Source organism: Oculina patagonica, chromosome 2, assembly GCF_052425735.1.
Source record: "Oculina patagonica isolate OP01 chromosome 2, crgOcupat, whole genome shotgun sequence".
NCBI classification, from domain to species: Eukaryota; Metazoa; Cnidaria; class Anthozoa; order Scleractinia; family Oculinidae; genus Oculina; species Oculina patagonica.
In genome coordinates, this window is record NC_135759.1 from 42,032,073 (window position 1) to 42,059,603 (window position 27,531).

A 27,531-nucleotide genomic window follows, 5' to 3' on the forward strand; every position below is an offset into this window, starting at 1 on the left:
AATTCTACTCCGCCAAGAGAGCTGAGATGAAAATCAGACCAGTGCACTTTTAGAACGTTCTGTCTTTTGTTTGCTGATAGAACAAATACGAGTCTTGAAAAGATATGTCTAAGTGACTGGATGAATAAAAATGATACAAAACAACTTTTGTGAATAACTATTAGATGCCACTGACCAGGTCTCCACTTACGTTCCCCTTGACATAACAAATCCCCCCAGAATTCATTTTGTTTAGAAACCAGCGTTCCTTTGAAGAGAAACCGGCCACTATTGTTACGCTTGTGACTCCTTCAATACCTCGCGTTCGGTTAGAAAAAGAAACAGGAAATTGTGTCTTTCAAGAACAAAAGGAAATAGGCAATTGAGTGAGATTCTGCAGAGAGGCAAGTGGTTTCCAGGTACATTTGTTTTAACTCAGCACGTGACGATCAGAGTGGAAGGAGAAAAAAATTCCCATGCGTTTCAAGGCCGAATTTTACTCCAAGAAACCTTAGAATATGTTACCGGTAAGTCGTCAGCAGTCTGCTATACAAATCTTGACACACCATTATAACTATTGCATAATTTAGCATCAATTAAAGACTTCACGAAATAAGAAAGCAATAAAAAATGACATATTAATCATTTTTGCTTTCAACTGGCTGCACCCATGAGTTCACTAGTTCACATTTGTTGACATTTGTTGACCACACGGCGTCTGATTGGCACACTAGATTAAGTAACTGTAATCACAACAAACTCTTAACAAAAATAAACTTCGACTACATGTCCTATAATGTCCACGAAAACTTCGTTAAGTGTCCAACTAACTTGTTTCGTCCAACGTTCAAAAACGAACGAATAATGAAATCTACTGAAACACTTGAAACGAAAACGAAGCCTAAATTTAAATAAATAATTAAAGCAAAAGGAACGAACGAAACTATGCCGGTAGAAAAAATACAAAAGAACTTGGAAACAAAAGATATTATGTAACTATTGTCAAGCAACATGATGATTTGATGGTCCTAATGATTTGAATTCTCTCGTGTCCATTCCCCCCCCCCCCCCCCTCATTGATATGCCATAGCATATTTAATGTCTATACGAAGGGAGTGTTCCTTTCAGTTCAGCATTAAAGATATTTAAATCCAAGCAACTCTTAGTTCATTCTCGTCATTGTCTGTTTTCACTTCTGCAATCACTTCTCAAGTCAGTTCTTCTTTACATCCGGCTCTGGAAAAAATTCTTGACAGTTCCAATTGGCACAACTTTGAAATTGCTCTTAATAAGCTAGTTTACCAAGCCTAGAAATCACTGCGTTCAGTGGTATTGTGTGTTTCTTAAATATCGAATGTGGGTTAAACTTTAAAGGGATCTGTGCGGGAGCTCTGACCACCAACTATCTGTTCTAGTTCTAGGTAGTCCAGCTTTGTCAGAATAAAGACTGTGCTATCCCTGACAGTTGGCGTCTGCTCTCGATCTGGTATCGGGTCTCTTCTATCTATGCAAAGCCGCGTTCAGTGACTGTTATGAGCAGGAGACTCTGTCTCATGTCAACCGAGGATTTTTTGCTAGGAGAACAACCCATAATCTGAGGCTGCAGAAATCAGTCACTACGGCCTCCTGCTTTGAGTTGTTAGCAAGTAAGACGTTATTTTACGAGGGTTGCAAATTAGAACACGCCTCAAAATCGTTTCCACGTTCAACTTTCACCACAAGGCATGAGGTTCCAGTAGGCGAGGGAAAGACAAAATTAAACAAAAAATATGTTTATCTAGCAGCACACCCACTCCATTGGGTACTCGCAGTTCATGTTTAGTGATGATCTGGTTGAATGCCGCCAATCATTGGACGCAAGGAATTTTGCATTGGTTTACAGTGAGCATTTCGAACGTAGCTTTTTATCAGGCCAAGAAGACGAGGCAAAATGAGAGCACAAGCTAGTTTGAAAAGGAGTGGAAAGACAAAACTTCTGGTTCTGTTGTTCTGCTGCAACTTGTGTCATTCTCTTGCCTTTTCCTCGTTTTACACACAGAAGAAACACAATTTAAGACAGCCTACTTTCCACGCTTTTACACTAGCCGTTCTTGGCTGGTGACGTCATAGACTAGCACTCGTCTCAGGTCTCGCAAAAAATAAACCAGCGGCGAACGCCTTGAAACTGGGGTGAAGTGACAACTAAATACCTTGTACTCTCCTAATGTTTGATGAGTTAAATCGCTTTTGCTTAGTAATCTGATGAATTCTCAGTTGAAACTTTCATTATTAAACTTGGTACACCATAAAGATCGAAGCACATCAAACTTTGATAGATATTGGACTAATAAACACTGATAAAGTCATTTTAGCCGGAACTTTCATCAGTAAAAGCCGTAAATATTCCAGTTTTATTATCCAACTGCGCTTTGTGGAGTTCAAATAATGCGCGGAACGAGTTAAAAATATCTCGCGATATCTCTACTCCACAAACCAGGTTTAATGATATCTGTACTCTACAAGACCGGTTTAACAGCTTCCGTATTCCTCTGGAGAGCGCGAATGATTAAAAAACATTGGAAAGTCAGAAAACTGCGTTGGAAAAAATATCTTATTATACAGTGTAGTATAGTGCGTAGTATCGCTGTACATATTTACTGCAAGACTCGTAAAAATACACAGAGATACTACACCATAAAATGTCCGGAATAAGATATTTGTATTCCTCTCTCCCTAGTTACAGGGATGAACAGAAGGTATCAAATTTATTGAAGAGAAAGAAGACCTCAAACCGAAATAAACTGGCTATTCAGTGAATGATAAGGAATTCGGGTTTGCAAAGCAAATAGATGGAAATTAATCTTTTTTGTAAAAATGTCATCACAGGCTGCAACTAATCAAACACGTCTATGTTTGCTTTACGAAAAAAGACAGAAATTTGAATAAAAACGTCTGCAAGTTACTTTTCCCTAAGCGTCGCTAGCTTCAGGATACGATTTTTCCCGCAAAAAGCTGAAAGTCCAACAAGAGAAAACTTTAAAATGCCGAATGAGATACAATCGAGTTTAGTCTTCAATTTCGAGTACTTTACCTTCCAGGGCCTACTTCAGTATCACATTCCTCGATGGAGTTACTTCTATCCGAATCAACGCAGGCAATGCGTTTGGATCACGCACATGCTGAATACTGGATGATCTAGCTTCTGGGAAAAGGTAAGTCGGTCTTTTTAATAAATTGCAAAAACCGTCTTCCGATCAATCGAATTGGACAAAGTTGGTGATCTTCGTGAGGTACAAGTAAATTAGTATTAAATAGTTTATAAATTCCACAAGAGAAGACCATCCTGTATGAGTAATTCTGCACTCGTAACAAACACACCAAAACACCTATCCTTTCTTTGGGTATGGAAGTTTATTGCTGACTATAAAAACCGTACGTACCTATTCTAACTAGGTCAAAATAACACAATATCGAACCAAAACTCGGCATGGAACTTATCTGTGGTTTTATTGAGTAGCGTCTTGAGTAGCATAGCATATTATTGTATCGAATATCCAAGGGAACCACAAAATTTGTTCGAAAAATCTGTTCGACTAAGTTACGCAAATCCAGTGGAAACAACTTTTGGTTAAGATCGGGAGGTCAAAAAATTAGGTAGTCGATGAAATCAGGATTCTACAAATACTGCTCAGAGTAACCAGACCGGAAAGCTAAACCTCTGAAATATTAGATGTACTTGAGTTTTAAGGGTGTTCATAGTCACGAAAAACGTTTAATGACGTTCAGCTTTATTATCTTTTGGAATAAAAAATATTCGTTAAACGACGGATGGTTTAGTTTGCACCAATGAGACAAGTTTCAAATACGCATATTATTTTAAACATAGGCCTTTGTATTTTTAATTTACTGAGATAATTGTCGCCAGGGGAAAATAATTTTACTTATAAATACTCATATAAATCATCAGATATGAAAATTTGGAATCTAATTTTTCCAGCGCCAAAAAGAAATCGGATTTTTTTCAGTGGCTGTAATTAAATATTCCAAACAGGAAAAGGCGACGGGTTCGCTGACCTGTCATTGTTCGCCTTCTTGCATTAAATTGTTCATGATTGTTACATTTCTATTCTTTACAGAAAAATAAACTCAGCTAAACCATGACAGTAGCAAATTCCGATTGAGTTTATGAAATATGGAAAGACAGCAAAGTCATAACACCGTTTTATGGTTTTAACATCGAAATGATGATTTGTAATTTTCTATTAGATGTTTACAAAGGTGTTTACATGTATCTTCAATACTTTTTTTTAATAAAAAGCTCAAACAAAACTTTTTAATAATAAGTCAGTTTCTAGAAATTGTTTGACATTTATAGTTTAAGTGGCGTGCTGTACAAAAATGACTAAATAAAAAGCGTTTAGTTTTTTTCGATTTGTCAAGACGCTGTTTTGCTTGACCTTTCCCTTTGAATAATTTTATCATTTCCTAATAGTAAATAGAAGAGACACTTGTTTATAAATCTTGACAGTTGAGGACCAAAGTTGAAAACTGAGAAGAATCATTTTGACTGCGTCAGTCGCATAATTCGAACTCACTAAATTAAAATCTCTTTAATTGCTAGTAATCACGATGTTACAGCACTGAGGTTAGCCTTCAGCAAGTTGTATTTATTCAGCTGGAAATATTTGTACACAAAGAAAGACACGATGTGTAATTTTCTTAACAATGTTTCACGTTGAGCCAGGATTTTTGTATAGGGGGGTTCTAAATGTGAATTGTAATTGTGAACGTAAAACCGAGCGCCGGAGGCGCTCCTCCTCTAGGGGGTGTCCGGGGCCATGCCCCCCTCCCCCCCGGGAAATTTTCAAATTTGCGGTCCCCAGAAATGGCATCTCCTTGATTCTGAGCATAAATTTTTTAACAATTTTAGCGTCAATTGAAGCTAGTATTTCAAAGAAGGGAAGCTCAAAATCCCGCCTACCAGGTAAGTTTTTTGGCGTACCATTCACTTCCGCCGTACCGTCACTCACTAGTCAGCTAGTATATCAGCCAGAAGTAGGCGCCGTGGATGCTTCCGTGCAAAAATGTCGACTGTTGCACTAATGTCAATTTGTCTGTTGTAATGTATGTTGGTAGGTCTTGATCCCCACTTAGCCATTTCCGCCGCCAACAGGCAAGCTCCACCTCTGCAACTATGTGCATGTTGTGTGCAGATTTGAAAACGAGGCCACCAAAGGAGCTGGATCCCACGTACAACGCAGGCTTGTATACACGAAATTTTGAAATTGTAAACACAAGGTGATACTTTATAGATTTCATTTTATTTTCTCAAAAATTTCATTTTTCTAATCTGGCCGAATTAAAGGGGGGTTTTAATAATATTTTTTTCTCTTGAATTAGCTATTGCGAAATTCCTAAGGGGGGGGGGGTTCCGGAACCCCTGGAACCCTCCCCTGGCTACGCCACTGTAATGACGAAATATTGTACCGCCGCGAAAATCTCTGGCCATTGCACTCCTGGCGAAGAAATCAACCCATGCAAAAAATTACACTGGAATGTGCACAAAGAAACGACCCACAAAAGATGCGATAAAATTAGGTTCTTACTCGCGGGTTTTTACTGTATTCTAAATGCAATATGTAAATGTAAATGTCCTTTGTAGTGGTCATGTACTTAGCTTCATATCTCTTCGGGATAGCTAGTTTACAGGCATGTCACTTATTAAAACAGAGGAAACGAATATTTTAAATGAACATAACACAGTTAAAAATCCCAACTAGCAGGAGGCAGACAAGTTGGCAAGGGCCAATATCTTAATCCGTTCTGATGTAATATAAAGTCTTTTCAGCAAGTTTTTCTGCTTAATTCCTTTATATAAATCAAAGTTCGATTCCTTCCACGATGTTTCGGTATTCCTTTCGGCCTACATATGGTACCATTTTACCTACCCGCTCAAAAGTTGCAACGACAGGAAAAAGCTACTAAATACGCTCCATACTGTCGGGGCTTTGAGGTAGCAAAACATTTTATTTTTACTTTTTTAAATTTTTAACCATAAGATATGTTAAACTGGTGATCGCATTATTCTGGTGGAGATGTTATTGTCCAAATACAGACTGTGATTTCTGACCCGAATCCAGTTTGCCTTTCCGACATAAAACTTTTGCTCATCAGCTTCGATCAAGGTACATTACATGTAAACCATGTTAGACTGTTTATTTCGGACACTCACTGATCACGGTGAACAGCAAAAAAACGTCTGCGAGTGTGATTCAATTTGCATAAAGAAAGGATAAACTATTTTTCTGTAGCATTGTTTAAAAGCTGTGATTAAATATTCCAAACACGAAACGGCGACGTGTTCAGACGAAATTACTTTATTGTCCTTAGTAGTCATGTCCGCCTTTAATTTTTTACGGTAGTTTGGTATAGCTGTCGCAAAATAACCCTACTACAATATAAACTAAAATTTAACACCATGATTTAAAAATGCCAGCAATTTGTCTAGGAGAAAAATCGGCGTTCTTTAGCTTTAACGCAGAAATATTTTCAATTTTGCCCGGGGCGTTTCTTTGCCATTAATTTTGGACCTACTGTCGTATGGAAAGGTTGCGATTTCTAGAAACAATGATACCAAACTGCCTTTTTTATATTTAAAAATCTTTTAAATGATCTTTTAAATCGCAGGTTTACTGCGCGGTTAACATTCCTCGGTAATTCCGTTATTGCCAACAGCAAATTGAACCCTTAAAATTAATTCGAGAGTAAAGAAACAAATTAAACAAACTACTTTCTACTTCATTTTTCTTTCGTCAAACTAAAAGTGAAGATGGATATTAACGTGTCAGCTGTTTAACTTGTGTCTTACAAGCAAAACTGCCTGTTGGACATTTATCAGAAGGTAAGAATAAAACGGAACTCATTTTCTGTTTCTCTCAGTAACTTCAGTTCGAAGGTCATTATGAGTAAACGCGATCTGTAATCACCTTTTTGACTGGGCATTTCGCGCATTTTGTTTTGAGCAAATAATTCTGAGCATATGGTGAATTTATCCGACGTGAGTTGTCTTTGCATTGTAACAAACATCAATAACAAACGATTTAACCATTCAGTTGGATGAAGGAAAGACGGAATGCATGCAGCTCATCTGAGCTTTTAGCCACTAATGATTGTAGGCCATGCCCTTAGCCACCAAACTTTGCACTGACTGCTTTTGTACGGTAAGCTCAAACATGCTCTGTCCACCGTAGTCACTAACAATATAAAAGTGAGCCTTTCATCACAAACCATTATCAGAATTTTCAAATATTCTATTGTAAATCTTAATTTCAGCATAAACTGGTCTACATGTTCATTATTTTAAACAACTCATATTTTGGCCTTAGTATATTAACCAGAAGTATCATCTGGAAATTATAATTTCTCAAATAAAACTTTTAAGGACCAAAACCGAATCATTTTGGACACAGGTTACAATGAAGCGCACAGCAACTAACGCGCGTCCTTATTTCAAAAGGATATTAAGAGCATACTGAGTGTTTGGCCTTGTTGCATTTTAATCGGCTTTGGAAAACTTCCATAAACTCCAGCGCGTTCAATATTTCGGGCGCTCACATATTGTAAATAATGAAGTTAGAGGAAACTTTCGGTTTACTCAAAGGAGTAAAGTGAATCTAATATAACACAGTAACACGTTGTACTGTTATAACGGATGTTACACTATTCAAAGTTTTCTTAGAGACAGGGTAACCCTAGAGGCAAAGTTTCACAGATAGATTTACCCTAATGGCCGGGATAAAAATACTGGTATATCAGTTCCTATTTAATCATATAATCACTTACTAATCACTACTGGAAGTCGCAGACGCTAATCTTGTTAATAGACTACGGGCGAGGTTTGAGCACTTTTATTAACATTAGCAACATATTTTCGAAGGAAAAGTAAAACTTTTTCGATTAAGTTTTAGATCGATGCTAAATCGTTTGTAACACGTAGACAAATTAGCAATAGGATTTTTACATAAAGAGAAGTTTTTTCTTGTTGGTGGCATTGTTCTTTACAAAGCTGTCATCATTTTTGAAGCTGTCAAAAGATCGTCCAATGAAAGATGCTTCCGAAAACATGAAAATTGCCTTGCACCGAATTCAGTGACGCAAACACTTTGTTGTAATAAAAATGAGTCACATCCACGTTTTCACCAGTCCGTGACACAGTTAACTACGGTTAAGTTGGGCGTTGATCAAATTCGCACAATGACTTGTGGTTCCTCAGGTTTTCTCTGCAGTTTGCTGTTCTTGGCGTTGTTTGTGGCGAGTCAAACTTTAGCTAAGCCAGGAAATAGCGCTAAAAGCACCCAATGTAATTCTGCAGCTACAAAGCATTGTAGCAAGAAGCTTGAAACTGTCGTTCAACAAATGAAGAAACAACTCACTCAAGTGGAAGACTGCATCAAAATCCTCAAAGGGAACAAGAAGCCTCAGAAACGTAAGTACAAATCTGTTTCGGTGCCAAGAAGTTTATTTCACCAATATATGGCAAAATGTCAGAAACAGCAATTGTTGTGCATGCAAAATTTGAATTTTCAGTTAAAATAGCACACATCGGTCCAAATAGAGTAATTATAATAAAGAAACTCATCAAGGTTTTTTCGGTTCGATAGCTAAGAACTGTGCTGAGCTGTACAAATCCGGTCAAAGAATCAGCGGTGTTTATACAATCGACCCTGATGGTTCAGGTGCCTTTGATGTGTACTGTGACCAAACAACAGCCGGTGGGGGGTGGACAGTGTTCCAGAAGAGACTGGACGGCTCCGTTAATTTCTACCGCAGCTGGGCCGACTACAAACGTGGCTTCGGTAACCTAAAAGGCGAGTTTTGGCTGGGACTGGACAAAATACACCGCCTGACGAAAACAAAGAAAAAGCTTCGAGTAGATCTGGAAGACACTGCAGGCAAAACTGTTTACGCTGAGTACGACATGTTTGCAGTAGCGAGCGAGAAGACTAAGTACAAGCTGAGCCTTGGAACTTACTCAGGTAAATGTATGATTGGAAATTTTTAATCTATAGGAAGGAAAACTGATCTCATTTAGCAGCGGCGATAAGAAAAGTCTAGGTTGGTTTGATTTCAAGTATTACAAAACAGTTCTACAACAGTTAAAAACAACTTCTCGTGTTTTTCTTTTTCAGGAACTGCTGGTGATTCTCTCTCTTATCATCGTGGTGCCCCCTTCACAACCAAAGATCGGAATAATAACAGCCATTATAGAAACTGTGCTGTGAGGCATAAAGGCGCCTGGTGGTACGTTGCCTGTGATAACTCCAACCTGAACGGTCTGTATCACAATGGAAGAGACTACACCCAGACTGGTATGCACTGGTATCACTGGAAAGGACTTTACTACTCCGCCAAGAGAGCTGAGATGAAGACCAGACCTGCGAACTTTTAAGAAAATTCCTTAATTACTTCCCTTGTTTGTTTGTTTGTTTGAGCAGTGCAAATAAGCGATTGTTAAGGGAATGTAAAAGTGGTTAAAAGAATACAAATTAACAGAAAAATAAGTAGTTGATTTTTTATGCTGTTTTTTTCACTCGCCTCATTTCTTTACTCGCGATCTCTTTATATAGTCTGTTTGTTGGCCCATTATCTACTCTTTTCAGCTGAAAATAAACGTTTTGAAAAGAACACAGGTTACCTCTAAAGCTAGGTGAATGATTTGTGCGTGAGCCAAAATTTCCACCAATTTTGTAACAATGGTTTTTCTCGATGGTTTTCAATGTTTTTAGCTGGTTTACTCAACAGAATTTGTTCCTAAACTGCTGCACGCTTGCTCTTCTTTGTGCATCTGTTGTTTATACTTGAAAATTTTATTTCTTTTTTCCTTTATACGCATTGAAATTCTTAACCAGTAGATTCAGAACAATGGAAGAGACTAAAATAATGACTGTATATACAGCGATGTGGTCATGAAGCATAACACTTTCATCTACAATTTTTACTGTCACTAAATTGCCATTGAAGTGGAACTAAACTTGAAATTTCATAGTGAAACAACACACTTCTTATTCGACGTTTTCGTTTTCATATTCTTTTTAGAAGTTAATCAATGCTACAAAGTTAAATTAATTTTCCTACCTATTCAAGACATAAACACAGCCCTTTTACTATTAAATATGGCGATTGATATGGTGAGTGAGATAATTCAGATTTTTTTTTCCAAAAGCGATTGTCTCATCATCAACAATTTCTAGATTTTTCCTTTGTAGTTCTTTACATCTCTAGCAAAAACACTATTTTTACTTTTTTAGTATGTTAACTGTAAAAAAAGAAGGGAAAACAACCAGTCAGTAAAATCTTGAGAGGGAAACGCGTTTGCGCTCATGTTGTCTCATTTGCCAGTAGACTGGAAATGGTGGATAAAAAGTGTTATGCTGAAGGAAATTGCTACAAAAATAACTGCGTTTCTCAGAAATTCCAAAGCGCAAAATGTCATCCACTACAATTTTTAATAAAGCGATGTTCAGTACAAAGCCGACTGTCTGACAGTATAAGCTGTCTTGCAAACGTTTGTACCTCTGTTATCTGAACACGCAAAGTCCAAGTACATTTCACAGTGGCGGAATGCAACTAAAAGGAAAGAAAGATAAGTTAGTAAAATGGCCATTGTCGAAGAGAAAACGAATGAATATGACTTTTTTGGCGCAAAAGTCACCATGCCTTAAATAATACTCTGCGAGTGACTTCTTATGAGCTTATCACATTATTATATATCTAAGCTATTTAAAGTTAAAATATTTACACTTAAATTCTAAGAATAAATAAATAAATGAATAAATAAATAAATTACAATAGAATATAAAATTTTATTATAAAAGTAGGTGAAAGATAAAAATAGCAGTTAAGATTTAAAAATTAAAAATTTAAAAATGTATATCGGCTAGCTGCATATGTCACATTTACACTCAGTTTGTATAAGACGGGTGAGGTCTTTTCTCCCAATACTGTTTTTAAAACTCGTGACATTAGGTTTTTCTCTATCACTGTGGTCTAGTTTGTTCCATAGATGTAAATCATCTCTCCGGTATATGGCTTCCATCTTAACTAATGTTAGCTTCTTTTAGCGAGTGTTATGTTCTACAGAAGTCACATGCAGTAAATATACTGCATTGAACGATGAATCCAGGTAAGTTCAGTTTCACTTGAATTTTCAATACACTATAAAATTGAGCCGCGTAATACTATTAAGGTCGTGCGATCCTCAAGCGAGCTATTGACCTTAAAATAAAGTGATTTATTCTTTTTTTATTCAATAGTATTAAAATTATTAGGTGAATTGCCGCACAAATTGTCTGAAACTCACTATCAGGCATTTCAGCCACCAGTTGTAAACATGCTAAGCTGAACGCCAGAAAAACTGACGTTACAGTACATGCTCTTAGTAATCAACCAAGAGTGAGAATTAACAAGCGGCTAACGTGCTTGAATTACAAGGCCCACCAAGTTGTCTCATTTGCATTCAACAAAGCTATTTTTCTAATTTTCGAGAAGAATCGGCCATTTCAAAATACAGCCGGGGACAAGAACTATGCTAAAGTGAAAAGACAAATAAGGTTGTGACAAGAAAAATTGCGCAGGTTACGGAAACTGAATGAGACAGGCATATAAATTTATAAAGCGTTTTGATTATTATTTAAAATCAACAATAAACGTTTGAAGACTTATCTTCTCGTCAAAACTTTTGGCCTTGTGTGGATCTGATAATATTGCACAAAAGATTATTTAGACTTCCAGAAACATGGAAATTGTCTTGCACCGATTTCAAAACGAGTTTGAAAAAGGAATGGCATGGTCACTAGTTTATTAAAATACTTAAGAAAACAAGTTGTTTCTTTATTTATGTTTCCCCCCCTCATCTCAACTGCATATAAATCAGTGCTGCATATCCTGAAGCTGATGTGCTGGGCCCCAACACAACACACACACCAATGTTGGAATTTAATGGCTATAAACAAAGGCCCATAGCCGCTTTAATAAAATCATTGTTTTGAGATCAAGATCAATTCACAAGAAACAAAATTAAATATTTTTCTGGCCCAGTAAAGGTGAGGGCACTCAAAAACGAAACTGCAAAACAACAACCAAAAGCACTGTTGAGAGGACAACACAGGGAAGGCTTGGGCGGGGAAAAACATTCTTTTCCCAGCAAGTCAAGAATTGAATTGAATGACACGACAGCAATTGACTGTGTAATAGTAACGCATTCCGCAAGAGGGGGTATCCTCTGATTAAGCCCTATGACCTCTCCGCACATGCCCGGGTGTTGTCACGCAACCCGTAGCACAACATGGCAACTCAACATTAGATTGTCGGAGAAAAACATAAAAATCCTATTCGCAAGCAAATATTTCATTTATTTTGTCAACATTTCTCATATGCTTCTTTCCTTTTAATCACCTTTGCCCAGAGAAATTATCTGTGTATTTCGCAACATACATTTCAAATGACATTTGCTAATCAAGTCTGGCACATTATTTCAAACTGAGACATTTGTTCAAACAATTTCTCTTTTTTGTGACTGATGACGTAATCAATGTGTATAAAATATACGTTTTCAGTATTTCAAAAGTTATGACCGTTTGTTTCAGCCTGGTATCAGCACATGTGCGAGTAATAACAACATTTCCGCTTATATTGTCATCATTACTCGCACGTGTGCTGATACAAACGGTCATAACTCAACTTTTGAAATACTGAAAACGTACATGTAATTTTGCATATTTTAGCATATAATGGCTTCACTTTTCGGCTGTGTAGAGTAGAGTTATCAGCCAGGTCCCGAAATTGAAATATTCGCTTCCAAATCAAGGCCATTTTTCAACCTTCATTCGATACCGATCAGTAGTGGTCATTATATTTTTGATTACGCATTGCCAGATAAATCAAGGGGGAAGTTGCATTGCTACTTTCTAAGAACTAGACATGTTTATAAACAAATTGTCGGTGTTCGATTTTAATGAAATATTTGACAGCCAGAAAATCAATTTGAATCAAACCAAATCTGTTTTAGTTTTAGCCTCGGTAAAGTCTTTCAGTTGCCAGAGTTTGACGAATTTGAGTGGGTGTTTTTAAGAAAGACGGCCTCTTCAGGTGGTATTCCTAGATTCTGATTGCATCGTCACGTGCATCATGAGTTAATTATATCACTGTCTATAGTCTTAAGGATCAACAAACAATTAGAGAATGATAAGTAACGAGTAAGTCGAGGATAAGGAAAAGCTGCTAATTCACTGACCAACCAAATGCATTCCAATCCCACAGGATATTCACGAAGGGAACTCTGACAGGACTGACTTTTACGTCCGGCGAACCAGGTTAGTCCTAGCTACTCGCCCTCATCTTTACACTTCTTTATTTTGTAATGAAACCAGCGTTCTTCGCAGAGAAACCGGTCAGTTATATCGAAAAATAGTAAGCACTTATTTTATCTATATATTACTGAGAATCATTTTTATTTCAAAATTCAATTATAACGCTGGTGACTCCTTCAATATCTCGGTTAGAAAAAGAAACAGGAAAATGTGTTCTTCAAGAACAAAAGGAAATTATAGGCCATTGATTGAGATTCTGAAGAGAGGCAAGTGGTTTCCAGGTTCATTTGTTTAAACTCGACACGTGACGATCAGAGGGGAAGGAGAAAGAAAATCCCATGAGTTTTAAGGCTGAAATTTTGTCAAAAATCCTTAGAACTTGTTCCCAGCAAGTCGACAGCAGTAGTGCTATGCAAATCTCGACACATCACTATTGCATAATTTAGCATCAGTTAAAGACTTCACGAAAAAGAAAAGCAAGGAAAAAAGGCATATAAATCATTTTTGCTTCAACTAATTGCACCCTTTAGTTGTACGACACAAACCTGGTCTGCTGTTGTGGAATAGTAACAAACATAACCATGTAGTCACTTCACAGCTGACTTGTCTCAAAACAGCTCATGGATGACGTGTCGATTGAATATGAAGTTCCTGTTTTGCATCCGGATTTGACGGGCGCAAAAAGTGAAATCGCCTTTTTAAATTGAAAGAAAAAAACACTAAAATCCTTCACTTTTAAAAAGCTAAATAAATTACATAACTATTTCTCGTCACGCCTCTGTAAATTTCATTCAGTCATCAGTTGGAAGGAAATTTTGAATAAAGAAAAAAAACGGAACGAATGTGGTCAGTATTTAGTGACGTGATGACAAATGTTAAAAAATAATCTTCATCAGATATCAGTTTTTTAATCATCAAATCAAATGCAGTGAAAATAATATTAAAAAAACGCCATCACAGTTCCAAAGTAATCAAAACACTTTTTGTGGCCTTTTGTTTGTGCTCAGACAAAGACAGAAAGTTCAATGAAAATGTGACGTATCTGTTGGCTGCCTTTCTGTTATCCACGGAAGCTTCTTATGAGAGACTTTTCTTGCGGAAAGGTGCAAGCAAGAACGGGGAATTACAATCACATGGCACTGCTGCTTAAAGGGACGTCTCTTCACTATGACTACATATTCATTGTTTTTCAGGGTTTGTGACTGCCCAAACTTAGACAAGGTGTTTAAAACCGCTTTGGCAAGTGTTTTGTAACACGGAACTGAAGGCTCGTGCGAAAGGTTAGTCCAGTTTCACTGATTTCCAAAATGTGTCATTGCGCGTGATAAAATTGTGGGTCGAATTCAGTGGTTGTGTTTGTGAACTTCACTGAGGTAAATTGTTACTCTTCTTTTTGTTTCTTCGAAATATTAAAATAGCCTGCTTGATCGAGAAGCTAGGGTTTCTTAAAATCCACAAGAAAGTTGTCGATTTTATTAAGTTTGTAAAAAGAAATATGTTAAATGATAGGCGACGGAGTCTAATTTAGTCACCGTCTTTGAGATATGTTTCCAAGCGCTGTCGGAATTTTTTTTCTTGACAAACTTCAATCATCAGACATAGGCTACAAATCTTCTTTTTGTCATCAGCCTTAATCAAAACGGAGGTTGTTTACTCCGGACACTCGCTGATCAGTCGTGAACAGCAAAAACATCGGCGAGTTTGATTCAATTTGCATTGTCATAGAATAAACAATTTAACAGTTCTATCGTTTAATAGCCGTGATTAAATATTCCAAACACGAAAAGGCGACGAGTTGTGCTCAGTAGTCATGTCCACGTCTAAGTTTTTCGCTAGCTTGGCTTTCGCAAAATAAACTTTACTACATTATAAACTAAAATTTAACTTTTTGAAAATGTCAGCAACGAGGGCAAGTTGCCTAGAAATAATACCGCTTTTTGATTTAGCGCAGAAAAATTTTCAGTTTTGCCTGGGGCGTTTCTCAGCTACGCATATTAAAACTCTGTCAGTTATTTTGAGTCTAATGGAAAAGTTGCGATTTCTAACAACAATCATGCCTAACTACCTTTTTCTATTTAGTTTTTCAATTGTTTCTCAAATATTTTGTTTTCTGTCAGGGCGACAAGCGTTAAACAGCAACGAACTTATTTATTAATTTATTATTTCGACAAAAGCGGACCTGAAGTGATAATGTCTCAAAATATTAACAGAGGTATTGTTTTGTTAATTCTTGTTATTTAAAATCACTTTAAAGCTATCAGGAATTACGTTTTGGTGGACCCCGAAAAAAGGACTAATTATGCTATTAAGTAGAAAAATGCTGTTTTATAGTTTTAGCACAGTACGTTTTTATACCGCTCGCATTAAAACTCGGCAGTTTATTGTGTCAATTTTGTGTTAATTATTATTATTAGTTTCCGTTTAGTTTCGATGATCGTCTTTTGGGAAAATTACCCCTTTATAGCAATTTATATTATTGACCGTTCTTCGTATTATGTCAGCAGCGGCGTCAAAACTCAAAGTTGCTGTTGTGTTAAATATTTTCAAAAATTATTATATTATGTCCGTTCAATTCTCGGGAGGTATATGCCATAGGCACTTGTTTATAGCGTTTATTAACAGTAGCAGATCGACCGGAATGGAAAATTTACAATAGTGTTTTCGCGATATTCAAATTATCCAAACTCTTAATAAGAAGTTATATTGTATTTGAAATATTTTTCGATGAATTTCCATTTAGAGAACTCGGCGAAATGGGTTTTTGTTCTAAACAATATAGCAGTCGTCGTTGAAATATTTTCTAACTCGCAAAAGTCATACTAAAGACTAGTTGTTTTTAAGATTTTCTAACAAAGTTTCAAAAGCGCTCAAGTTGAACAAAAGATCGCTGGATTTTTTTTTTGTCAAAAAACTGAGAGGATCATTATGTACTCTTGATAAAATGTAAAGCTCCCAAACGCATCCTGCATTAAAGCGAATCAAAACGATTCAGAAATAACTGATATATCACCATGCAGGCGAACACACTCGACATTCAAAGTAATTTTTGAACCAATTTCTGTCAGAAACTGCCTGTTTTAAGTATTAATATTCCTGGCTCAATAAACCGATGAACAAGCAAATTCAAAATACAGTCATTAGTTGGACATTTAACTGAAAGAAAAGATTGAAACTAAACTTAACTCTGTTTCTCTTAGTAATTTCAGTACCAAAGTAATAAACACGATCTGTAATCATTCTTTTGAATGAGCATTACAACTCCACCACGCTTTAAATGTGTCTTTCTGAAATGGGCAATACCGCTGGAAATTGTAGTCTGAAGGCTTCATTTATTCCTTTGGGTATAAGTTTCGGTAGCTGCCGAAACTGTGTCGCACAACTTCGGTTTTATTTGTTTCTAAAAAGGTGAGATATTTTGAAAGAAGCCGCCCGAGTGACTTCAAAAGACTGGAACAATAGCGCAATTAACCTACCTTGAGCGAATGGAGTTGTGAACGTATCCTTTTGTCGTTAAGTTGTGATTGAACTTCCGATAACCACTACAGACATTTTGCAGATTTAAGTCTTTCGCGATGTATTTTTCGCTTTTATATTTATTAAAAAATTAAGAGCTTGTTGAGAGCTTTAAAAAGAGATCTTGAACGAGCTATTTTGATCGTTGTAGGCGATTTTAGTTTTGTTTTTGCCGAGCGCGTAGCGGCGGGCTCGATTTACAGAGTTGATTATGCGTATCCAAATACTGACACATGTTGATAGCTCCCAAATCGCTTTTCATAGATTTAAACTCTTCCTTCTGTTGCTGGTATTTAATTCAAAGCGTTTTTAGTGCAAATAAAACAGATTTTAATCGAGGACAATTCTCTTTAGTCTATCTAATCTGAGTGATCACTTTGTTTTTAAAGTTTAGCGTTTTCGTCTATCCCGTGCCATCTATGAAGTATGTATCCCGCAGAATAAAAAACAAACAATGGATTTGATTTGATTTTTTATTTGTCCGAGCAAAAATGCGGGTGAAACATTGATTTATAGTTTTGTGAACACAGAAAACTCTTTAAACTAGCGTTTTGTTTTGAATATTTTGAAATGAGGACATGCGGTAGTTAGGCCGTACGCGTCATGTAACTTGTGTCCAAACTGTTTCGGTTTAAGTCTTTCGAATTTTTTTTGATACATTGTAATCATCAGATGATACTTCTAGTTAATATACTAAGGCCAAAATATGACGTGTTAGAATTAGAAATAATTTACATGTAGACCAGTTTAGGCTGAAAATAAAGATTTCGTAGAATATTTGAAAATGCTGAAAATGGATGAGGTGAATGGCTCACTTTTATATCGTTGCGAAATACGGTGGATTTTGAGCCTACTGGGCAAAGCAGTCAGTCCAAAGATTGGCTGAGGACATGGCCTACTATTCAAAGTTTCTAAGGTCCTCTTAACAAAGAGACAGGGTAACGCTAGAAGCAAAGTTCCACAGCTAGATTTACCCTACTGGCCGGGACAAAAATACCAGTATATCAGTTCCAATTAAATCAAATCATTACTTAATAATCACTACTGAAAATCGGAGGCGCTATTCTTGTTAAGTTTTGAACGCAGTTTGACAAAGACTACGGGCGAGGTTTAAACACTTTTATTAACTTTAGCAACACATTTTTGAAGGAAAAGCAAAACTTTTTCGATCAAATTTTAGATCGATGCTAAATCGTCTGTTACAAGTAGGCAAATTATCAACAGGGTTTTTACATAAAGAGAAGTTTTTTCTTGTTGGTTGCATTGTTCTTTGCAAAGCTGTCATCATTTTTGAAGCTGTCAAAAGATTGTCCAATGAAAAATGCGTCCAAAAACATGAAAATTGCCTTGCACCGAATTCAGTGACGCAAACACCTTGCTGCACTAAAGATGAGTCACATCCTCTTTTTCACCAGTCCGTGACACAGTTAACTACGGTTAAGTTGGGCTTTGATCAAATTCACACAATGACTTGTGTTTCCTCAGGTTTCCGTTGCAGTTTGCTGTTCTTGCCGTTGTTTGTGACGGATAAACCTCAGCTAAGCCAAGAAATAACGCTAATAGCACCCCAGTCAGTTCTACAGCCACAAAGGAATGTAACAACGTGTACAACAGGTTCAATGCAGGGCCAAACAAGAAGATTGAAACTATCCTTCACGAAATGAAAAAACAACTCACTCACGTTGAAGATGAAATCATCAAAGGGAACAAGACTTTGGTGAAAGGTAAATACAAATCTGTTTAACGTTTCTGTGCTAAGAATTAATGCATATTCGCTTTTTTGTAGGGAATAAAATGTAGAGCTGGATTAACATTTACAAGCTTCCCAGACCTACTACGTGAGACATTATATTATTTGTTGCCGAGGTGAGAATCACATATTGCCGAGTCTAACAACAGAACTTCAAATGGTCCAAATGTCACTACAAATTATCTAAAGTATCACACGAAAAATGTCCACACTCGTTCGTAAACCACGTTGTCAAAAAAGTCACAAGTTGAGCAGGTAACCAGGCCTTTCTTCCAGTAACCTGGCCTTTAACTCTGCCCCAGTTCATCGCGGTAAATCCGCGACACTCCCCCAGGAGAAAGTTCCAATTTCCGAGGAAAGGAGATTCTGCATCAGTTGCCTTGCTCGGATAGCTGCTGCTCGGGTGGGGCGCATAGTGGTGGAGGAAATTTCCTTTGACTGTTCCCCATCCTGTGTCAAATCATCTTTCTGACCAATACCACATTCTAAGGGGTAAAGGTGATTGAGTGGTCTGTTAAGAACTTTTTTGCTTGGCAGAAGAACTCTAGCTGCCCGAACTTCTCCGTCATTACTCGAGATGAGTTCTATAATTTTTCCCATTTTCCAGATTCCGCGTGGCAAATCTTCCTTTAAAAGCACTACACTGCCCACTCTTGGCTCTTCTGCGGCTTGAATTCGAGGGCCCTTTACGTGTGTCTGCCCTCTTTCTCGGAGGCTTAGTAAGTAATCATCTCTCCAGACTTTCCAAACCGAGTTCAGGTGTCGCTGACCTTTACTCCAGAGTTCTAGTAACTTATCAGCTGAGCTCTTCTTTCCATAGTCTGGATCGTGTGAGTTATGGATCTCGATTAGAGGAACTCCAGACTGGGGATTGAGATTCAAGAAATCGGCTGGAGTCAGTGAAAATCCGGAGTCAAAGTCCTCGCCGACGTAAACAAGTGGACGAGAATTGATAACAGCCTGGACTTCTGTCAGAATGGTTTCAAGCTGGTCCTCAGTCAGACAAATCTTGCCAATCGATTTCTTGAGAGCTCCCTTAACAGTGCCAACCAGTCTTTCATAAAATCCCCCCATCCAAGGGGCCAGTTCAACTATAAAGTTCCACTCAATTCCTTGGTTGGCAGTTTAACTTTGCAATTCATGATTTGAAACTGTTTCCTTCCAGGCTTTATCAATGGCAGTTTTTGCAAGCTTAAACTGTGGGGCATTATCTAGTATAAGCTGTGCAGGTTTAGCTTTTCTTGCTATAAATCGTCTGAGTGCAAGCAGAAACTGCTCAGCAGTCATGTCCTTTACCAGTTCCAAATGGATGGCTCTGACAATGACACAGGTGAAGAGACATACCCAAACCTTTTTCTTTGAACTTCCAGATTGGATGTAAAGGGGACCAAAATAATCTAAACCAGTATAGGTGAAGGGAGCAGATTTTGCAACTTTCTTTCTGGGCCATGGAGACATTGATGGAAGCTTGAAGGGTCCACCTTGAAATCTTTTACAGACACCACAGCCATGAATTGCTTTCTTTACTTCAGCTCTTCCCTGAGGAATCCAATACTGATTTCTTAGTTGAGCTAGTGTATGAGAAACACCAGAATGAAAGAGTTTTTGGTGATATTCTTTGATGAGTAATGAAGTGAAAGGGCTCCTTTTGGGAAGAAGTATTGGATAAACTGCCTCAAGAGGTAGTTCAGCGTGAATCATCCTTCCATGGCAACGAAGAAGTCCATCATCATGAAGTTGAATCCCAAGTTGATTTTTGTAATCCTTTTTGTTCACAGTTCCACTCTTGTTGTTAAATGCTTCTGGAAAATTGGTCTTCTGGACAAACTTGATCCATAAAATCTTTGCTTCCATAATTTCGATAGCCTTTAGCTCTCCAGTTCGGGTTGTCTGTTTCCTAGCTTTATTAACAAATCTTAACATCCATGCCGTAATTCGAAGAAGCCGAAGAAGGGAAGAGTATTTCCTTTCATCTATTCCAAAGGGTGCAGTGGGTGGTGAGGGTTTGTTTTGGTCTTCCGTCTGTCCTCCATTGATACTTTCTTTAGCCAAGGTGGAGGTTTCATAGAAGGTTTTCGGACCTCTTGTTTCACTCTCAATCTTCTCCAATGTCTCTTTAGTAATTTCTGGGACATCCCAAGTTGGCCAAGTTTTCTCATTGTCCAGAAGCCATTCTGGGCCATGCCACCAAAGTTCACATTTGCTCAGATCTTGTGCTGAGACTCCTCTCGTTGCTAAGTCTGCTGGATTTTGACTGGTGGCGACATAACGAAAACTTATGTCCTTTGTTTCAGTGATCTCTTGGACTCGGTTCCGAACAAAAGTTGATAGCGGCTTTTTACTCATGATCCAGTGAAGGACACATTGATTATCTGTCCAAAGGACTTTCTTTTCCACAGGAAGTTGAAGTTGCTCTTGCACAAACTTTAGCATTCGGACACCAATAAGTACTGCTAAAAGTTCCAGTCGAGGTGTGCCTAGTTTCTTAATGGGCGCCACTCTTGATTTGCTGAAGAGCAAATTTACACCAGCATCAGAGCTCAAATAGATAACAGAGGCATAAGCCTTGGTCGAAGCATCACAAAAGCATAGCAACTGACAGTTGGAGTTACCAATGAATCTTGGAATGGTTACCATGGAGATCAAGTCAATCTCGTTTTGAATTTTTATCCATTTGTGAAGCATCTCTTCATCCAGTTTCTCATCCCATTCTTTCTTTAAGGCCCACAGATCTTGGAGGAAAAGCTTTCCTTTGAGAGTTGCAGGAGTAAAGAATCCCACCGGATCAAAAACTGTAGCGATGTTTTTCAGCACCTCTCTTTTAGTAGAACATTCTGCTGGTTTTGAACCTTTGACTATCAACTGATCTTTAACAGTGTTCCAGAGAATTCCAAGTACTTTAGTTACAGTTTCCTTTACTCTATCCTGCTCTGAAATTGAATTCAGGAATTCCTTCGAATTTGAATTCCATTCTCGCAGATTCATGGATGATTTTTGAAATACTTCCTTTGATTCTGAATAGAACTCTCTTGCTTCTTCACTTGAATCCACTCCAGTCAAAAGATTGTCCACATACATGTGTTTCATAATCTTCTCTGCAGTGGGAGTTCCAACCTGTTCTAGGTGATGGAGAATGGTGGCTCCAAGCAGAAAGGGACTTGAGATGACTCCAAATGGGACTCTGGTAAAGCGATAAATTTGCAGATTGTCCTTGGTCGGTGGCTTAGTGGGGTCTTCAAGCCAAAGGAATCTAGTTACATCTCGATCTGAAGGTTGGAGGCCAACTTGCAAAAACGCCTTTTCAATATCTGCTGTCAGAGCTACTTTGTGAGTCCTGAAACGAAGTAGAAGGCCACAGAGATCCTCTAAGATGACAGGACCACGATACAAACATTCGTTAAGACTTTTGCATCCTTTTTTGGCTTTTGCTGATGCATCGTACACAATTCGTACTTTAGTAGTCTTTCGATCTGGTGAAATGATGGCATGGTGAGGAATGTAATGTTTTTTACATCCTTCTTCAGTTTCGTCATCCACTTTCTCGATGATTTCTTTTTCAAGTTGATCTTTGATGATGTTGTCATACTTTTCAAGTAACTCTGGATTTCCTTGAATTCGTTTCAGTAGAGAGTTTAGCCTACCAAGAGCCAGTTGGTAGTTGTCAGGAAGCTGGGGGTTTTCTTCTTTCCATGGCCAAGTAACCTCATATCGCCCATTTGACATTCTAACGGTGTCATAGAAGTTTTGAATGGCTTCATCATCATCACAATCATTGACAGGTTCTTTGATTCCAATAGTTTCCAGTTTCCAAAATTCATCCAAGTTTGGTTTCAAAAGGTCACTTGAGCTCTCCAGTGGAGCCACAAAGGATTGCAGATGGGAATTACCATATGTTCCAGCCATAAGAAACATTGAGATTTCTGACGTTTTGCTTTCTTCAGTTGGCAGTCGACCAGAGAGAATCCAACCCAGATGAGATCCAAGCAAGTACAGACCAGGTCTCACTTTCTTCCTTTCTGGCAAAACCAAATCACTGTAGTAGTCATTTCCAATCAACAATTCGACACTTGATACCTCTAGTTCATTTGGGAGAGTGTCAGCAAGTTCATATCCCCTTACAAGGGGATCAAAATACTCAGAATTGACAGGTGCCCTCTGAATCATTCCGGTAATCTTCGGAACCACATTTGCCTGAATGTTCATTGTCTCTCCATTCTTTAATTTCAAACCAAGTTCAACCAGTGTGGTCTTAAGCTCCTTGGGCTTTGTAGAGCCAAATGTGAAGACAGTTAGGATTTCAGAATTGCTGGGCTTCAGTTGAAGTTTATTTACTAAATCTTCACTTATGTAGGTTCTCTGGCTTCCACAATCTAGCAAAAGTCGGGTAGGCAGCTTCTTTGAAGTCTCGAGGTTCACGGTATCTGCCAGTGCAGTCTGCATCAGTACCTGTTCGCCAGAAACCAATAACGAACTTTCAGTTTCGGGTGCCATTAAGGGGTCGGTAAACATAGCCACAGTTTCATTTTCTTCATTAGAAGAAAACCTTTTTGGGCAAAGACTTCTGTGGTGATTTCTAACTCTTTGGCAGTGGAAACATGGTTTGCTAACCTTGCATTCTTTCAGTAAATGATTTGGCTTTAAACAGATGAAACAGTTTCCTTTGATTTTTGCCTTTCTTGACTCAACAGTTGGATATGTTTTACACTGGTCACTCCAGTGATCCTTTCTTTGGCAGTAAAAACAGCCCAATGTTTGACCTTCAGTGGAGGATTCTTCATGTCCAGAAAGTAAAGCCCCAGTAGTTGTAACTCCAGGCCATTTCGCAAACAGTGATTTCTGGTTCTGAGACTTCACTTTAGTATCTTGGTCTTCAGGACTATAAATCAATGGAGTTTGACGCTCACCAACCTCTTGAGCACAAACATAACGTTTGAAAGCTTTTCGGATGCTTTCCACCGTCCATTTCTCCTCCATATCTTTGTACTCTTCCATACGGGACACAACTTCCTTTGGCAGCTTTGATTTAATCAGAAAAACAAAATGTGGCTGTTCCACATTCTCACCAAGGGCTTTAAGAGAACGAAGATGCTTCTCAATCGTGTCATAGGTTTCACGGAGTTTAGCAGTGAAAGGTGAAGAGATAGGAAGATCCATCAACGCTGAGTAGTGAGCATCCATCCTGATATCTTGTCTCCCAAATCTCTCTTGAAGTAAATTTATTGCCACTTCATAGTTGGAGTTAGTTAGCTCCAGCCCAGAGATAACTGCACTTGCAGCTCCTTCCAATTCAATTTTCAAATAGTTGAATTTTTCCACAGGTTGAAGATTTGGATTTCTGTGAATGGAGGCGTCAAATGAATCCCAAAATTCCTGCCATTTCAGGACATCTCCATTGAATTTTTGAAGTTCCAGTTTGGGAAGCTTGATAGTGGGAGTGTGACGAGTAATTGGAGTGCCAAATTCTTTTTCCAATTCAAGACGTTTTTGTTCCATTTCTGCTTTCATCTTAAGTTCTGTATCTGTAGTCGCTCTTTTGAGTTCCATTTCCTGCTCAGTTTGAACCAATTTTCTCTTAGCCTCCAATTCCACTTCCAATTTCTTTAGTTCATGTTCACGCTGTTTGTCTATTTCATTCTGCTTCAACATTTCCAATTCCAGTTTCATCTTTTCCATTTGAATCTCTTTCTCTTGGTTTAGTTTTGCCAGTTGAAGATCCTTCTCTTGTTGAAGTTTTTCCATTTGAAGTTCTCTTTGATGAGCTCTTTCCTTTTCTCTTCCCTCATTTTCAGTTGTCTGCTGTTTTCGTTTGGCAATATTAATCAGAAGTGTTTTAAGATCGCAAATAGCTTCGTCTCCATCAAGCGCGAGAACACTGAAGTCTTCCATTTCATTTTCCAGTCGCTGGCTTTTAGCTTCGACCTCTTTGGATGCCTCTTGTAGCTGTTCCAGTAAATCTTTATATGTTTCGAGATTTCTCTCTAACTTGAGGAGTAATTGGTTGGCTTTGTCCTCGGTATCATCCAGAGAAACATCTTGTTGAAGGAAGGTTTCAGCCTGTTCGATTCGATCCTTCAGTCGCTTCTTCGTCGGGCCCAAACGCTGACGAATACATCCACTCATTTTCCACGTTTGAAAGCTTTGCTAACCTCGCTCTGCTACCACATGTTGCCGAGGTGAGAATCACATATTGCCGAGTCTAACAACAGAACTTCAAATGGTCCAAATGTCACTACAAATTATCTAAAGTATCACACGAAAAATGTCCACACTCGTTCGTAAACCACGTTGTCAAAAAAGTCACAAGTTGAGCAGGTAACCAGGCCTTTCTTCCAGTAACCTGGCCTTTAACTCTGCCCCAGTTCATCGCGGTAAATCCGCGACATTATTTTTAAGTACTTCTATTATATTGGCTAGCATTCTTAATGCAATCCGCTTTAACGTTACATGTGAATTTTATCATATTCAGAGCCAAATAAGACTGAGATTGAAACACTTCTACGAGAGATGAAGAAACAACTCACTCAAGTACAAGATGACGTCAACATTCTAGCAAACAAGACATCTGTGAAAGGTGAGTACAAATCTTTTTATGTGTGTTCATAATATAAAATCCCCTATAATTTGGCCGGGTGAAATTTTGATACTGAGCCAGTTACTGTCAATTGAAACTCCTTCAAACATTTTATATGCAGTCCCCTTTGATTAGTATATTTTCTTTTTACGCAGAGCCAAACAAGAAGTTAGAAACTATCCTTCAAGAGATCAAGAAACAACTCACTGAAATGCAAGATGACATCAACATCCTAAAAGGGAACAAGACCTTGGCGAAAGGTAAGTACAAATGTTTTTTGCGTGCTGAGATTCTTAAATTCTCCTTTCAGTGGGCTCTCATGAATGAAATACATTCTTTAGTAGTTCTGTTCTATTGATTGGAAACTTGAAATTAAAACACTTGAGATCACTCGCTTAAAAACTGCTTTCGTGTTTTCAGTTACAACTGAAACCCTTCGATCTTTAAAAGCAATTGGCTTATTCATTTTACGATGAGAAAACTCTCCTTTATTTTCCTCAACAGCTAAGGACTGTGCTGAGCTGTACAGATCCGGTCAAAGAATCAGCGGTGTTTATACAATCGACCCTGATGGTTCAGGTGCCTTTGATGTGTTTTGTGACCAAACAACAGCCGGTGGGGGGTGGACAGTGTTCCAGAGAAGAATGGACGGATCCGTTGATTTCTACGGTGGCTGGGCCGACTACAAGAATGGCTTCGGTAACCTGAGTGGAGAGTTTTGGCTGGGACTGGACAAGATACACCGCCTGACGAAAACAAAGAACAGGCTTTGAGTAGATCTGGAAGACACTGCAGGCAAAACTGCGTACGCCGAGTACGACATGTTTGCAGTTACGAACGAGACGACGAAGTACAAGCTGAGCCTTGGAACTTACTCAGGTACATATTTTTGTTATAATTACATTACATTTTTTCTTTTTACAGTCGAAATACTACATGATGACTTTGATTGAGATGGTTGTAAAGAGAAGAAGAAGAATAAGACGAAGAGGAAAACTGAAGAAAAAAATGAAGACGAAGAAGGAAACCATATTAGCTTCTGATTCTACAAAATGAGTGAAGTCTAAATATATATTAATTGAAATGTTCTGTTATCACACCTTTAAAACAAAAACCAATTGTAAAGATTTTATTACCGTTCTTGACGAGATCAAAATTTCGTGTTATTTTTTCAGGAACTGCTGGTGATTCTCTTTCTTATCATCGTGGTTACCCCTTTACAACCAAAGATCAGAATAATGACGGCGCATCCAGCGCTAACTGTGCTGTGACCTGTAAAGGAGCCTGGTGGTACAAGAGCTGTTATCACTCCAACCTGAACGGTCTGTATCATCACGGACCATACAAAACTGACGCAAGTGGTTGGCCTACCGGTGTCGTCTGGAACGCTTGGAAAGGATGGTACTATTCCGCCAAGAGAGCTGAGATGAAAATCAGACCTGTGAAATTTTAAGTTTGTTTGTTTGCTGACCATTGGCCAAACACAAATAAGTGTTTGAAAAACAGTTGTCACACTAACTGGATGATTAAAAATAGCCCAAAAGAAGTGCTGGTCATTATTTATTGTGTAGCTATTTTTCACGCCTCATTTTTGTCTTTTCTCTTCCTTTAAGCGAGCTCTCGTCGTTTCTCCAGTCTCGTTAACAACTTTTCTAACTGTGCTTTCCGAATTTTATTACTATTCTAAAAGAAATTCTGACAATTTTTTTGGTTCCTCAATCCATTATTTGTGACAATTTACTTGTTCATCAAGGTAGTATAATCCATTAGTCGTGAGAATTTACTGGTTCATCAAGGTAGTATAATCCATTAGTTGTGTGAATTTACTGGTTCATCAAGGTAGTATAATCCATTAGTTGTGAGAATTTGCTGGTTCATCAAGGTAGTATAATCCATTAGTTGTGTGCATTTACTGGTTCATCAAGGTAGTATAATCCATTAGTTGTGTGAATTTACTGGTTCATCAAGGTAGTATAATCCATTAGTTGTGTGCATTTACTGGTTCATCAAGGTAGTATAATCCATTAGTCGTGTGAATTTACTGGTTCATCAAGGTAGTATAATCCATTAGTTGTGTGAATTTGCTGGTTCATCAAGGTAGTATAATCCATTAGTCGTGAGAATTTACTGGTTCATCAAGGTAGTATAATCCATTAGTTGTGTGAATTTACTGGTTCATCAAGGTAGTATAATCCATTAGTTGTGTGAATTTACTGGTTCATCAAGGTAGTATAATCCATTAGTTGTGTGAATTTGCTTCTTCCTCAAGGTAGTATAATCCATTAGTCGTGAGAATTTACTGGTTCATCAAGGTAGTATAACCCATTAGTTGTGTGAATTTGCTGGCTTATCAAGGTAGTATCCATTAGTTG

General features: G+C 37.9%; 2 protein-coding genes, 1 long non-coding RNA gene and 1 pseudogene across 5 annotated transcripts in view; all 4 read left to right on the plus strand.

Moving 5' to 3' along the window:
• Nucleotides 1–9,512, plus strand: part of LOC144641559 (ryncolin-1-like) — an 85,289-nt gene extending 75,777 nt beyond the window's left edge. Inside the window, exons 2-3 of the mRNA XM_078500594.1 lie at nt 8,619–8,993; nt 9,147–9,512. Coding sequence (XP_078356720.1) covers nt 8,619–8,993; nt 9,147–9,406 — 635 coding nt within the window. The 3' untranslated portion in view covers nt 9,407–9,512. The remainder of the gene's footprint in view (nt 1–8,618; nt 8,994–9,146) is intronic.
• The window catches only part of LOC144641477 (uncharacterized), a 108,030-nt gene that overhangs the window by 65,594 nt on the left and 14,905 nt on the right, over nt 1–27,531 (plus strand). The window lies entirely within an intron of this gene.
• Nucleotides 2,927–5,381, plus strand: LOC144641662 (uncharacterized). Its single transcript, XR_013568602.1, has 3 exons — nt 2,927–3,170; nt 4,889–4,942; nt 5,095–5,381. It is a non-coding gene; the product is annotated as an uncharacterized LOC144641662 (long non-coding RNA).
• Nucleotides 11,131–26,764, plus strand: LOC144640181 (ficolin-2-like; annotated as a pseudogene). Its single transcript, XR_013568303.1, has 6 exons — nt 11,131–11,140; nt 18,377–18,562; nt 25,055–25,159; nt 25,315–25,419; nt 25,664–26,038; nt 26,335–26,764. The product of XR_013568303.1 is annotated as a ficolin-2-like (transcript).